The following is a 14151-nucleotide window of genomic DNA, read 5'->3' on the forward strand; positions in this document are numbered from 1 at the left end:
TGCTCATGAGCTGTTCCCCGTCTAACTGTGCCTAACCAATTTCTCCGTCTTTCTTATTTGTTTTAGACTAAAGGAAATGAAACTGAACTGGGAAGTGAATCTTATGAATCCCAAAGTGACACTGAGGCCTCTGAATTGACTTCAGAAGAATCAAAATCCCCGTTAATAAGGAGATCAACTTGCGGAGGTACTCGGGGTCCACAAGACCAAGAGAGGAGAGTCAGTGTGCAGGAGGCGCAGGTACGGATGTGGCTGCAGTCTTAGTTCTTAGACCTCCCCACACCCTCCTGTGTCTCTGTAGTTGGGTGAGCTGGGGCTGGTGTAGGAGGGAAAACAAGACACGACTGTTTTGATGCCTTCTGTCATGTTTTATAGATTGTTGCAGAAATAAAAATCAAAACATTTTACAGTCAGAATTCATAGGATTTTAATTTTGGATTTATGTAAAGAAACTGTAGTAGTCTGTAGTTTTCTTTGTTTGTTAGGTTTTTTTTCTCTTCATTTTTTCTCTTTGGGGGCCCACCACATAGCTCCAAATAAATACATAGAGACTTATTTTTACTTACAAATGCCCAGCCTTAGCTTGACTTGATTCTCACCTGCTTTTCTTTTTTTTTTTTTTGGTTTTTCGAGACAGGGTTTCTCTGCGTAGCTTTGCGCCTTTCCTGGAGCTCACTTGGTAGCCCAGGCTGGCCTCGAACTCACAGAGATCCGCCTGCCTCTGCCTCCCGAGTGCTGGGATTAAAGGCGTGCGCCACCACCGCCCGGCCTTCACCTGCTTTTCTTATTTAACTTAAACTATCCCTTTTCTCTTTGACTACACTTTGTCTTTTTACGTTTCTTCTTACTTTCTTTCTTACTCTCTGGCTGGCTGTGGGGTTGGATGGTTGGCCCCTGGCACCCTCCTCTCCTCCTTTTTTTGCTCCTTCTTCTATCTTTCCTTGAGCCTGGCTTTCTTCTCCTATTTGTTCTCTCTGCCCACCAGCCCCGCCTATCCTTTCTCCTGTCTTGCTATTGGCCGTTCAGCTCTTTATTAGCCCAATCAGGTATTTTAGACAGGCAAAGTAACACAGCTTCACAGAGTAAAACAAATGCAACATAAAAAATACAACACATCTTTGCATCATTAAACAAATATCCCACAGCATAAATGAATGTAACACATCTTAAACTAATATTCCATAATAGTGGTCTATATTATTAACGGCCTTGCTGTGGCACAATACCCACCTGAGGCAACTTCAGGGAGGAAGGAAGGGTGTATTGTATCTCACAGTTTGAGGGTAAAGTTCATCATGGTGGGCTTAAGATGGAAGCAGAGAGTGATGTGCTTGTGTTCGGTTCTCTGCCCTTTGGCTCAGCCCCAGAGTTAGGTCTTCTCAGGACCGTTAAGCAGGTCTGGATCTGGATCACCCTTGCAGTTGTGCTCTGAGGCGTATCTCCTTGGTTATTCTGGGTCCTGTTAAATTGACGATATTAGCCGTCACTGTCAGGAATTCCTAAAGTCAGGAATGATGAACAAATCTTAAGTCCTTAGTAAAATTGTGCTGTCTTGTTTTGTTTTTGTGGTGCTAGGGCTTCATACATTTCAGTTGGGCACCTTACCGATGAGCTACATCTCCAATCCCTCATTTTACTATCTACTAAAGCAAATGGGATGCAGCCCTGTCTGTATGCCTGTATGCCCTTGTACTCAATGTATGTGAAGAGTCTGTGCAGATGGATGGAGCTGGTCCAGATGTAATATATGTAAATAAACATATAGCCAACCAAGACTAGGCTTATGAGAGTTAAAAACACATATTCTTTATAACCTCAGATGTCTATAATATCAGAATTATTATGTGTTAGGACAGTTTAATGATTTTTAAAAGGAGTGAGACTCTGGTGGATCTGCCAATATTAAATGTTTTATTGTTCGTTCCCAATTATAAATATTCTTGTCTTGTGAAGTCTAGGCCAAGAGTATTGGTAACAACATCATTAGTTTTTTGTTGCTGTTGTTGTTTAAATGAAACTGTCAGAGTTAGCTTCAGAAAAAGTACTGCCAGTCAATAAGTAATCATGTTATATTCATTAATGATAATATGGATGGATGGAGCTATAGATGATAAACCTAATTATCAATTTTTAAATAATACTTCTATGTGTATGAGTGTTTTGTCTGCATGGATGCCTGTGTACCGTGTGTGTGCCATACCGTTAAAGGCCAGAATCAGATCCCCTAGAACTAGACTTACAGATATCTATGAATTGCCTTATGGGTGCTGGGACTAGAACATGGGTCCCCCAGAAGATCAGCAAGTGCTCTCAGCTGCTGAGATGTTTCTCTGGCCCCCACATTATCAATTTTGTAAACTATTTCATTGTAATGGATGTGTTTTCTAGGAGGAAGACGTGCCTCTAGTTTCGTTTGGCCGGATCCTAAAACTAAACATAACTGAATGGCCTTACTTGGTTGTTGGTGTGCTTTGTGCTGTTGTAAATGGATGCATGCAACCAGCGTCCTCCGTAATATTTTCAAGGATTATAGGGGTAAGTGTTGGCGTCCTTTCTGAGTATTTGTTTGTGTTTACTAACGAAGAGTGAATGAGTTGCTTCTATTTGTACCATTAACAATAAACCAGAAAAACATGACTCTTCACATGGCTTGAAGATAGGAGAATAGAAGTATAATTTGTAAGAGGAAACATATTTTTTTATTTAAGCTCTTAATTTTTTTTCATATGAGAGTACTGTATTTACATCATTTTAATCTTCTTTTACCCCCTCCAACTCCTTGGGTTTACTCCCCACCCCCTCTCAAATTCATCCACTCTTTTATAATTATTATTGTTACACACACACAACCTACTGAGTCCATTTAGTGGTAAACCACACAGAAATAGGGATCAAAGACAGCTGACAGAATGAGCTGCCCTTTGGGGGCAGAGAGTGTAAGAGCCAGAGAACCAGGACGCCTGCTGCTGAATGTCACGGGAGTCGCACCCAGGAAATTGTGACAACAAAATCGCCTTTACAAGAGCCATATAATGACAAACCAGTCATCATGCCAAAGTGAGCGGGTGACATTTCACAAGGGCCATAATCGATGCCTCTGAGAGATGGAGACTCTATTTGCTTTAGGGATGAGCTCCCTGATAGGTTATCCAATCCCAAATAGTCAACCCAGACAGCTTGGAACACTTTGAAATCTTTACAGAGTAAAACGATGAGTTGTTGAACAGTATTACTCCTTGCCAAGATTCCAAGTGGAGAGAATTTATTGCAATGTATTCCATAGTAGGGTGGCATGCATTAATCTATATGGAACCCCCCTAATATTGTTGGGTGAATTTGTGAATGGCAGACGCCCCTCTGTCTAGAAGGAAGGCAGAATACAGATGCCTTAGAGGTCAGCATTCTGGAAACCAACCTTGTTCCAGTATACAAAGTCTGTCTTGTCCTCCCGACTGCGTGAGATGGGGAGTGGGCGCCATGAGGAATACCTTTCTCAGCTATAGAACTAACAATCCCTCAAATACTTTCTCACAGGTTTTTACAAGAGATGATGATCCTGAAACCAAACAACAGAACTGTAATTTGTTTTCCCTGCTTTTTTTGGTCCTAGGAATGATTTCGTTTGTTACATATTTCTTACAGGTAAGTGTCTACATCATTTCTGAAGATCTTGCAAACAAGTATTTCATTTTCATGTTTGTGTGATTCCTCCTTCATGACCTGGGCTGTAATAGTCTTACGGTTCTGCTGCCTCTTGTTTTCCTCCTCTTCTCTACCCTTTCCCCAAACACAACCCTCGACCTAATCAGAGTAAAGGGATGTTCAGTGTGCTATAACAAAGATGGAGACATCAGAACGGAAGCCCAGGGTAAGTTTGGAGCTAAGTATCGCTGGTCTATTTAGTACTGAGAGAAATGTGTTTCTATATTTGAAAAAAAGAGAGAGGGGGAGAAACTAAGAGAACTCTGCAAGTGTTATCACACTAATTTAAAAACTAATTTGAGACATTTGTCACTATGCTCTTGCTACAAAGCATTTTCTCTCTCTCTCTCTCTCTCTCTCTCTCTCTCTCTCTCTCTCTCTCTCTCTCTCCCCTCTCTCTCCCTCCTTCCCTCCCTCCCTCCCTCCCTTCCTTTCTTTTTTTATTGGTTTTGAGACAAGATTTCTCTGTGTAACAGCACTAGCTATCCTGGAACTCACTTTTGCAGACTAGGCTGGCTTTGAACTAACAGAGATCAGCCCACCTCTGCCTCCTGAGTGCTAGGATTAGAAGCGTGTGCCACCCACCACACCCAGCAGAAAGAACCCTGTCAATGATAGGAGAATGCCAATCAGTAAAAGGAGAGAAGCACTTACATCTTTAACACTTTTTGTAGGTTGAAAATCATGACTCAAATTCAATTGCTATTGTTTGGAAGGGCATGCAGTGTGGACTCTGGGGTTAGGCCTAGATCTTTCTGTCATTTGCACACAGAGCCAATTACGTGTCTGTGGAACAATTAGCCATTTTAGCTGCTGTTGCCTGAGCCTCCTTTCTCTAACATATGGGAAAGGTTACCTCAGGATGACTGAGAGAGCTTATGACCAAGTAAGACAGCCTAGATCTACGAGGTATTGGCAAGTGACCTCCTATTGAATGAATCAGTGATTAACCACATGGAATCTTTTAGCCGAAACTCTGAATATTTCTTTAATAAATTTTTTAATTTAAAATTTTATTTTATGTGTAAGAGTGTTTTATCTGCATGCATGTCTGTGCACCATGTGCATGCCTTGTACCAGTGGAAGCCAGAAGAGGCACATCAGTCCCCTGGAACTGGAGTTGCAGATGATGGGTGTTGGGAACAGAACCTGGGTCCTCTGGAAGAGCAGCCAGTGCCCTTAACTGCTGGGCCATCTCTCCAGCCCTAGTTAATGCATTCTAGACATGTATTAGTATTTTCTTGGACAAGATGCCGTTCCTGAGCACTGTTGGAGGGAAAAAATGAATAAAAGAGTTTTTTGACTAAATGCTTATAAGATTGTAGAACTACACCTTGCTAGAATAAATGAGACACTGCCTACCAGCAAGAGGGTGGGTCTCACATGTTTGGAGAAGGTTCGGTTGCTCCATGTGGAGTAGGCAGGAGATTGGGAGGAAGGTGGCTTTGAGCTGGTCATTCCTGCTTTGGCAGTTGGAATGGTGAAGCTTGAGGAGAAACAGCTATTCCCTCACAGTCTGGCTTTGTTAGAGAAACTGAGTTCAAACTCAGCTTGGCAAGACTGCCAATTCACACTGAGAGACAGCCGGGGAACTTCAGAACGACTTAGCACAGTCCATGATGGGAGAGTGGAATATGCCCAGCTGCTCCTCTGAGAAATGGGCAGGGACATGAGTGAGGGGCGGGAGGTCAGACTGGGTCCCATCCTGCTCAGGAATTTGCATACCTTGGTGTAGACCCCAATTACGCCACTGTTGAGCTGTGGCCTCTGGAAACCTGTCAACTATTCAACCCCCAGTTTGGTTTTAAGCATGCTGGTTATAGGATTATGAGGTCATCGTGTAGCCCACCGTGTGACAGAAGATAGCTCTCAGCTAAAACAACAGTGACCGGCTCCCTGTGGCACACTGCAGGCAGGTAGTAAGCAGCCCACCTAGTCTAGCAAGTTCAAAGTGAGGAAGACCTTTCACATGTCATTTGGTCCAACAGCAGAAGCCTGTTTGTGTTCCCATCTGGCATTACTTACATAGCCCCCCTTCTTTCAGTAACACCCAGAGCACAACTTGGGAGTACAGAAGAATATATGGCTGCCTTTTTATATTTCCTGATGCCACAGAGGTTACAGGGATGGAGTTAGGACTCCCCTTTTTGTTGTACCACATAGCCTTTCCCATACGGCTTTTCTGTGCCTCAGCTGTGGTTACCAGTTTCAGGTGGAAGGGGGAATACTGCTGCTTCCTTTGTCCCCATGGTCATCCTATCGAGGACGTGGTTGACCTCCTTTCCCAGATGTGGCCTGGCATGGTGGCCCACTCACGTCTTACTGTTCTTTCCTGGTTACTCTGTCCCTCCTTCAGACATTGAAGTGTGTAGCCTTGAAGGATGGGGAGGTAGAGTGCGAAAGGCTTTCTCTTGGTGAGTCGCCTTCCTTGATCTGTTTTGGTCCCAAAGTTTGGCTTTTTTAGTTTGTAGGCTAAGACTGTTCTCTGCCTCCTTCATGTACGGGCGACTGTAATTTCTTTTTCCCAGATTTCCCCTTAGCTTCTTGTGCAGTCGTGAGCAGTGCACATCTTTTTTGTCTCACAGATGTTCCAGTTAGATAGTAAATTTTGTTTACAGCTTGTTTAGAGGGCCCCAGTTTTCTAAGGGCTTGCTGTTGTTCCTCGAGGATGGGGTGGGTGGGGCACATAAACGCATTTGTGGTAGCCCTCCGGACACCTTGTTGCTGACTGGCAGCCATGGGTTACTGTCAAAACTGGCCTCTGCTAGCCTTCCCACGGCAGCTGCATCGCTGGCTCCTGGGTAGAGTCATAGCAATGCAGCACACCCAGGAATGGGGCTTTGTGACTCCACGTTCATCCTGGCCCCGCAACAGCATTGATCCCGCTGTGTAGCCGGTGTCTGAGTCTCCGGCCAGCCTTCTGTGTGACGCATTCTCGTTCTTCACAGGGCTTCACGTTTGGCAAAGCCGGAGAGATCCTCACCAAGCGACTGCGATACATGGTTTTCAAATCTATGCTGAGACAGGTATGGCTGGTGAGCTTGCACCCGGGGAGGGGAGGTAGGACTTCCCTCTTGTGCTCTGTGGACACAGACTGTAAAAGCTCTGTCAAGTTCCTTAGACAGAGATCCTGCACGGGTCTCCTCAGCCTCCTCTTGGGATGTTGGTGAGCCATCTGTAGATGTAGGCTGCACGGGTCTCCTCAGCCTCCTCTTAAGATGTTGGTGAGCCATCTGTAGATAGATGTAGGCTGTGGACCGACAGTCTGTTTGCTGCAGGTGGGCATAAGGAACCAGACTGACGAGACAAATAGAGTCTTCAGAGTAGATTCTCCTCCAGCCTTTTGGTCCAGCATTGAAAGACCACAGAAGCCAAAGTGATCTTCAGTAGCCCTCATTCCTCACTCTTCCTTACTTCTCCTGTGAAGCTGGGATGCCAGGTCATGACTCTTGCCCTCAGGAGATACCCTCCATGCCTCTCATTCCACAAACCCAAGGTCATTGCCGTGACTCACCATCCCTCACTGCCTAGTTTCTTTGCTCTCCATGCAATGTAAGCTCCCTGACTTAACAGGACAGAGTGCATCTCACAGTGTGCACCTTCAAGACCCTCCAAACAGACAGTGAGGATGTTTTCCTTAAAGGAGAAGTGGGATTTGGGAAAGGGATTCCAGGACAGCCCAGTTGAAAGAGGGAAGATTTTTGTTTTTTTTATCAATTGTGAGAAATTCACATATGACTTTAAACCTTTTATGATCACTGAATGTTCAAGCATCCTAGCCCAGGCAAGCTGGAGACACTTGAACCCAGCTCAGAAGCATCAGTGTTCCACAGGACAGTAACTTCTCCTGGGCTGTTGTTTCATTGGTGTTTTAAGATTTATTTATTGTTTTAACTTCTGTGTCTATTGGGAGTGGGATAATGTTCACATAAGTGTAGGGCCTGCAGAGGTTCAGACCGAAACCTAAGAACTCCCCTTCTGATTCATATGTTCACCTCTGCTGCACTTGTTCATCAGCCTCCTAGATGGTCTCATTACCTCCAACCTCATCCCAATCTGGAGGCGGTATGTGTCCATCAGGGAAAAAGCCATAGTCTCCACAGTTGCCAAAGGCCATGCACATGTACATCTCCCATCTGCCTCACAGAGGTCATCTGCAGTGGTACCCCCGTCCAGCACATGGTGTCTTCAAGACACCGTAGGTAACTTCAACAACAGTTGTGGAAGGTTCAGGGGGACCCCAGTAGGACAAAAGGATCTGGAGGAAGAGGCAGATTTAGAGATAAACACAGTGAGTTTGTTGTTTATTTGTTTGTTTGTTTAGGCTACCACAGCCTGCTAGCTTTAGTTAAGATTGAGTGTGCCTTGGCACGGGTCTTTGCAAGTGGTACATCTTCTCTCTCTTAGAGGCTCTCATCTCTTCCTTCATTTGCATGTCTGCTCACACATCCCTTTAGAAAGTCCTTCTCTGCCCCTTCTCTACCTTGTCCCTTACTTCTTTGTCCTTCTTTGATAGGTTTTTGTCCAGAGTGTTAATAACTGTCAAGACAGTGTGAATTTGTTTACCTGTGCCTTCTCTCTCTTGAGTTAAGGTTGTATGATGATAGTGACATGTTACTCTTCACAATTTAATACTTAGAGTTCTGCTGGAGACAAGTAGACATTTTTATGTAAATTAACAAATAGTCCAGTTACATGATTGTATAGGAACTCTCTTCTGTCTACTGAACATTAAATTTTGAATATTAAATGCAGGAGATATGTGATAGCTGATGCTGACATGTTCTCCTATATCTAAGAGTTTCTTAAATAGAGCATTCTGATTAAAAAAATACCTTTTATGTTACAGGATATAAGCTGGTTTGATGATCATAAAAATAGCACTGGCGCATTGACCACCAGGCTCGCCAGTGATGCTGCTAATGTTAAAGGGGTACGTGCTTCCTTCCTGTGGGTGGGTGGGTGGTGTCTTTCCATTTTGATCCCCAGCATGAGACTGATTTTCCCTTATAGGTATTAGTGACTGTCTTTGAGAAAACATAAATATTCGTTTAACCCACTGGGATATCACAGGCATTGTAGCTAAGGTATAAGATTAACTATACATTGCATAGGATTTAACTTGGAGACATTCTTTTGTTATTGCTGTTTTTCATACAATTAATAGGGCCCACCAAGGATAGTTATTAGGAAAGGACCCTCTGTGTGTGGTATCCTGCCCATGAGGCTTATTTGAGGTGTGAGGGTTGCTAATAGAAGGGCAAGTATTAATAATACGTTTTGAAGGGTCAGTCTGTTTTACTGCTCAGTTAATCAAGGGACAGTTGTAATTGCTACTCAAGAAAAGACACATGTGCATCTTGTCAGCATGTTTCTAGACATTACAGTTCAGAGCAGAGGGAAGAAAATCTTCCTTAAAATGATTGTAGGAAACAAAACACATATTAAAAATTGTTGCCTGCCTGGAGGGAATAGCTTTGAATTCTCACATCATCAAATTTTGATTTCTGGCTGAGGTTGGTTTCTTCTGTACCCACCACTTCACAGCAATAATCTTCAAGAAGCTGGTGTGAAAACTCAAACATGTTCCCCATTGTGTCCCCCTCAACCCCTCAAAGCCTTGGTGCCAGTCTTTATCTTTCCAGCTTCCTGTAAGACAGAACTACACAGTGACTTTTCAGGCAGTAATAGATGGCGCTTCTGTTAAAATAGATTGGAATATGAAACCACATAGGCAAGTTGGAAAATTCTTCAAAGTCTTGTAAAGCTCAAGAATTAGTTTTATATTTATCTTTTTTAAATGGATAAATCAAACATTAAAGACTTAAGATGAGTTGTGCAGGACAAAATGTACAAACAAGACGTAATTATGTATTTCATGTAACAGACAAGACTTGTTTTCATGCAGTCTTCTTGGTGGGTCAGACTATCAAAAAGTTCAAAAGGCTGGAGGCAGGGTATAGAGTTAGGGACGGCCTAGCTGTTGGGAGGGAGAGAGGAAGGGAGGGAGGGAAGGAAGGAAGGAAGGAAGGAAGGAAGGAAGGAAGGAAGGAAGGAAGGAAGGAAGGAAGGAAGACCTCAATGATGTTATGCAGGCAGGAGTCTGATGGAAGGGAAAGTGTGGTTTTTGTAGGAATATTCTTCCCAGTTCTTCTAGGAGGAATATCCTAATAAGATTGGCTAGTGCTAAGGCTCTGATTCTCACACCTTCCTCAGATAACAAGATTTGTCATCTTGTGATTTATCTTGATTCTTTGGCCCTAAGACCTACCAAAGCAGGATCTGCCTATGTCTTGAAGGTTACGGCCAGGGAAATGCCTCTACTGTGCCCATGGGAGAGGCTCTGAGTGTTTCTGTCCATCAGCAGCTGCTGTGGGGAATGAGTTCTGGGTAGGATTATAGGAGCTAAGACCAGGAGCACCCGAGTGCATCCCCATCCTGCAGAGTCTCCTGGTCACTTCTCTTGATCTTCATGTGAGAAATGTGTGGGAAGAGCCCTTTAAAGGTCGCTCTGCTCTTGGACTTGTGCACAACATAGCAAAGGGTCTCCTCAGTAGAAATTTAGTTGACTGCACCACACACACACACACACACACACACTCACATGCCCATTCACACATACACACGCACATGCGCACTCACACACACGCATGCAAGCACACATTTTTCGTAATTTTTTGCTCTGTATTTTTTTTTCCAAATCCAAGTAAATGACACCTAATAAGTGTTTCAAATGAGCCCAGGTATGATTTAATACCCTTAATGAAAAATGTTAGTCTTAATTTATAAGCAGTTGGGTGCCAAATGTTGAAACTCCCACCATTGCCAGGCCAGTCTCCTTTACATAGCTTGCTTTAGTGATTGTGCTTTGATACATGAAGATGTCTTGGTATTGAAGAATCAGCCAGGGCTGGGGAGAGGGTTCAGTAGGTAAGACTTTCTCTGCAAGCACAAAGACCTGAGTTTGAATCCAAAACACTCAATGTAAAAAAAAAGCCAGGCATGGCTGCATGTGCCTGTAACCTCAGCATTGGGGGACAGAGACAGGTGGACCCCAGGAACTTGGGAGCAAGCTATGGTTAAAGCCTGTTTCAAGGCAGTAAGTCAGAGAATGACAGAGGAAGCCACCCTGCATCCTGCTCTAGCCTCCACATGGGTGAGAACGCCAACACACTCATGTACATGTACTCCACAAACACACATGTGCCCACATACCTCGATACAAACACAACAAAAAGAGAAAAAGGAATCAGAATAGAGAGAACATCTGAGTTCTGGATTATTGATCTCTTTCATATTTATGTAGAAGTAGGGGAAATCCTCATTTTAGAAACACAATGAACACAAACAAAGCAGAACTTTAGTAACTGACAAGACAATTAGTGTATTTGCATGAAAGCAAATTGTCCTAATTCATAAGAGTACATGTATTTTACAGTTAATGTAAGAATGTGTCTCTAATTGTTGTGTTTTTCAGGCTGTGGGTTCCAGGCTTGCTGGAATTACCCAGAATGTAGCAAATCTGGGGACAGGAATTATCATATCCTTAATCTATGGCTGGCAGCTAACACTTTTACTCATAGTGATTATACCGCTCATCATGTTGGGTGGCATTATCGAACTGAAAATGTTGTCTGGTCATGCTCTGAAGGACAAGAAAGAACTAGAGGTTTCTGGGAAGGTGAGTCAAACTCAGCACAATGCTTACCTAGCAGAAAAACGCTTCTTGGTGGTGATGTTCGCCGATTCCCTGCTGCTGACTGTGCTCTGGGGATGTGGTTCTAACCATTCTTCCAGAAAACTTTGGTTTCCTGCAGATTCATAGCAGAAGAAAAGTGGGCAACGCCTCTCTCAGCTCGAAGACTGGCAGCTGCTTGTCAAGGCTTTCCTGATTTCAGGCTGCTGCCTCCACGTTCTCCTGTGTTCCCATCCAGCCCTCTCCTCCCTTCCGTTCTTTTCTTCTCTTCCCACCTTCTCTGTTTTCGGGGATGTAGGAGGGTTCTGTTGCTCATGATTGGGGAGGAAAGTCCTGAGAGTGTTCATTCTTTCCGATTCAGACTAGCACGTTCCTCTTTTCATGCCTCCTCTTTCCTCCCACGTCTGTTCTTCCCTTGACCCTGTTTGTCCTGCACCTTTACCTGTTTCTTTTTTCACAGCTTGACAGTGCTCTGGTGGGGCTTACTGGGTTTCCTGGGAAATGTTTTTATTTACCGTAGTAGGTGTGTCGTGTTAAAGATCTCACTTTTTAAGGTGAGGATGATGGACACACAGGCTGTGTTCTTTGTCTGTTGGAGCCAGGATTCAAAAGTAGGCAGTGGTACTCCAGTGAGCTAGGGATCCGCATGCTGTTATGGTGGAGCATAGTCAGATATCACACGCTGTCTGCAGAGATGAGAGTTCGGAACAGGGCTGCCCCCACCACCACCAAATGAGCTCAGTGTCCACTAGGACTATATCTACTGATGGACATTCCAAATTCCCAAGACTTAGGGCCTGGTCCAGGGCAGGTGTGAGTGGATTTAGGTTCCCCGTGGGCATATGTTTGGTACTCTGTCTCCTAGCCATGCACCTCACTGACACAAATGATGAGGAAGGCCCCAGAGGTTGGTCATCCCCTAGTTTCTTCATCCTGCTTCCCTGGAGTTCCCTTGAGAGAAATACTTATGGCCTCCAGCCATTGTTTCTGGGGTCAGACTTTACACTGTGAATGCCCACAGGGTAAAGTCTGGCTCAAACAGCTTTAGTCCCAGTTGGAGACTACTTGCTGAGTTAATAGCTTCAGTTAACAGAGTGTTTATTGAGCTTCTTGATTTTTGTGGTGAAGACTTTTCATTTGAAGAAAAGCATTACGATTTTATAGTACTGATGTACTTACAATGCCGTAGAGTGATGGTGGGAAGATGACCATGTCTAAGAACCAGGAGACTGTTCCAGGCTCGCGAAGTTACTTCGGCGTGAGTGAGGCAAGGGGTGCAGATGGAGATGGGTGTGTCTATGGCAGACTTTCAGAGTCATGGTCAGGCTCTACTTCAGTGGTAGCGCCTCAGAGGGAATACAGTACATAGAGACCATGGCGGTGGCTATTCCAACCATCCTACTTAATACTAAAAAGCAACCTCATTCTTATAATTCTCAGGTTACCATTTATTATTCAATAACTGGCATATAGCCGTCATCATCTTGTGAGCTGTATGTGTATTCTCTTACTTATTGCTGTCAGTAACTCTGCAGAATTGTCCCTGTTGGAGAGGTGATAAAGCCCAAAGTTTAGAGAGATCCTGGGTCTTGTCCAAAGTCACAAGGTAATGGATGTCTCACTGATCTCCTCCCTCTAGTCATATCCTCCTGTACTCTATATTCTTTACACAAAATCCATTCTCATAACTATTAGATACATATCAGATCGTGCTAACCTGCACTTCAAATCTTGCCATGGCCTCTAAGGAGTTGCGTACGAGCCAAGCTTTTACCCCGGCTGCAAGCCCGACATGGCCTAGTCCTGGATGGCTGTTCTTTTCTTGCACTGCATTCTTCATGGTCCACACTGCTGCAGCCACCACGGGCCTTGTGCGGCTCCCATCACACTCCTCTCTGAGTCCCTTGGACCACGGATGGCTTGTTTACATCATTCGGGTTTCTGAATTATATTTCCAGAGGCCATCACACTCGCTGATTGCATGCCTCCTCTCAGCCTCTGATGTTTCTGTCCTATTTCTTTATTAATGAACAGTGTCTTCCTTGCTAAAACTTAAGTGCCATGAAGGACAAGCCTATGTCTGATGATTTGCCTCTAAAGGAATGAGGTAAGCTTGACATTTTTAAGCAGTTCTGTGTAATTTCACCGAATACACATAACAAGTGTGTGATGTCAAGGGCTGCTCATATTCAACAATGTAATGTCAGGGCCTTCTTATATCCTGACAGTATGGTGTCACAAACACAGATGTGTTTGATGTCAGAGGCTCAGTCATGGTGTCTGTGAAGTAAGGGCCTGCTTACCATCTTCAGTCTGTGATGTCAGAATGCGCTCATAGCCTTGACATCTAAGGCGTGTGCTTGGCAGTGTTCAGTCATGTTCTTATGGACACACTGAGCACTTACTGAAAACAGCTGCAGTTTTTTTTTCCAGTCTTGAAAGCCATAATCAAACATGAGTTTTTGAAGGCAGAAGAGGGAGGGTAAAGAAGTTTATTTATTTTTTTTCAAAATCATGCATTTTTTTTTCTTTCTCCAAAGCTATTTAGTAAACGATTCTTTCAGAAAGAAACAGTACCATTTTTTACCCTTCCAACTAAAAGTTCTTCATTTGGGGAATTACTTAGTCTTTAAAACTTGTGGAGATTGAAGCTATAAGGGTAGAAGCTTCAAGTTAAGGGGTTTTTTTCCTAATTGCTTCATTGTGCCTCTAAGTGAAGAGATAATTCTGTGGGATAGTATGTCATTTTACTG

The 14151-nt window shown here is 43.8% G+C and overlaps 1 protein-coding gene across 3 annotated transcripts in view; it reads left to right on the forward strand.

Moving 5' to 3' along the window:
• Abcb1 (ATP binding cassette subfamily B member 1) overlaps nt 1–14151 on the forward strand; it is a 249668-nt gene that overhangs the window by 213404 nt on the left and 22113 nt on the right. For 2 of the 3 annotated variants that reach the window (XM_037203536.1, XM_028862235.2), the window contains exons 16-21: nt 67–240; nt 2389–2535; nt 3535–3642; nt 6651–6728; nt 8552–8635; nt 11180–11383. In XM_037203536.1, coding sequence (XP_037059431.1) covers nt 67–240; nt 2389–2535; nt 3535–3642; nt 6651–6728; nt 8552–8635; nt 11180–11383 — 795 coding nt within the window. Of the gene's footprint in view, nt 1–66; nt 241–2388; nt 2536–3534; nt 3643–6650; nt 6729–8551; nt 8636–11179; nt 11384–14151 lie in introns of those variants that run through there. The other variant, XM_037203537.1, reaches the window with a different exon arrangement.

Source organism: Peromyscus leucopus, chromosome 3 (assembly GCF_004664715.2).
Source record: "Peromyscus leucopus breed LL Stock chromosome 3, UCI_PerLeu_2.1, whole genome shotgun sequence".
In the NCBI taxonomy this organism is placed as follows: domain Eukaryota; kingdom Metazoa; phylum Chordata; class Mammalia; order Rodentia; family Cricetidae; genus Peromyscus; species Peromyscus leucopus.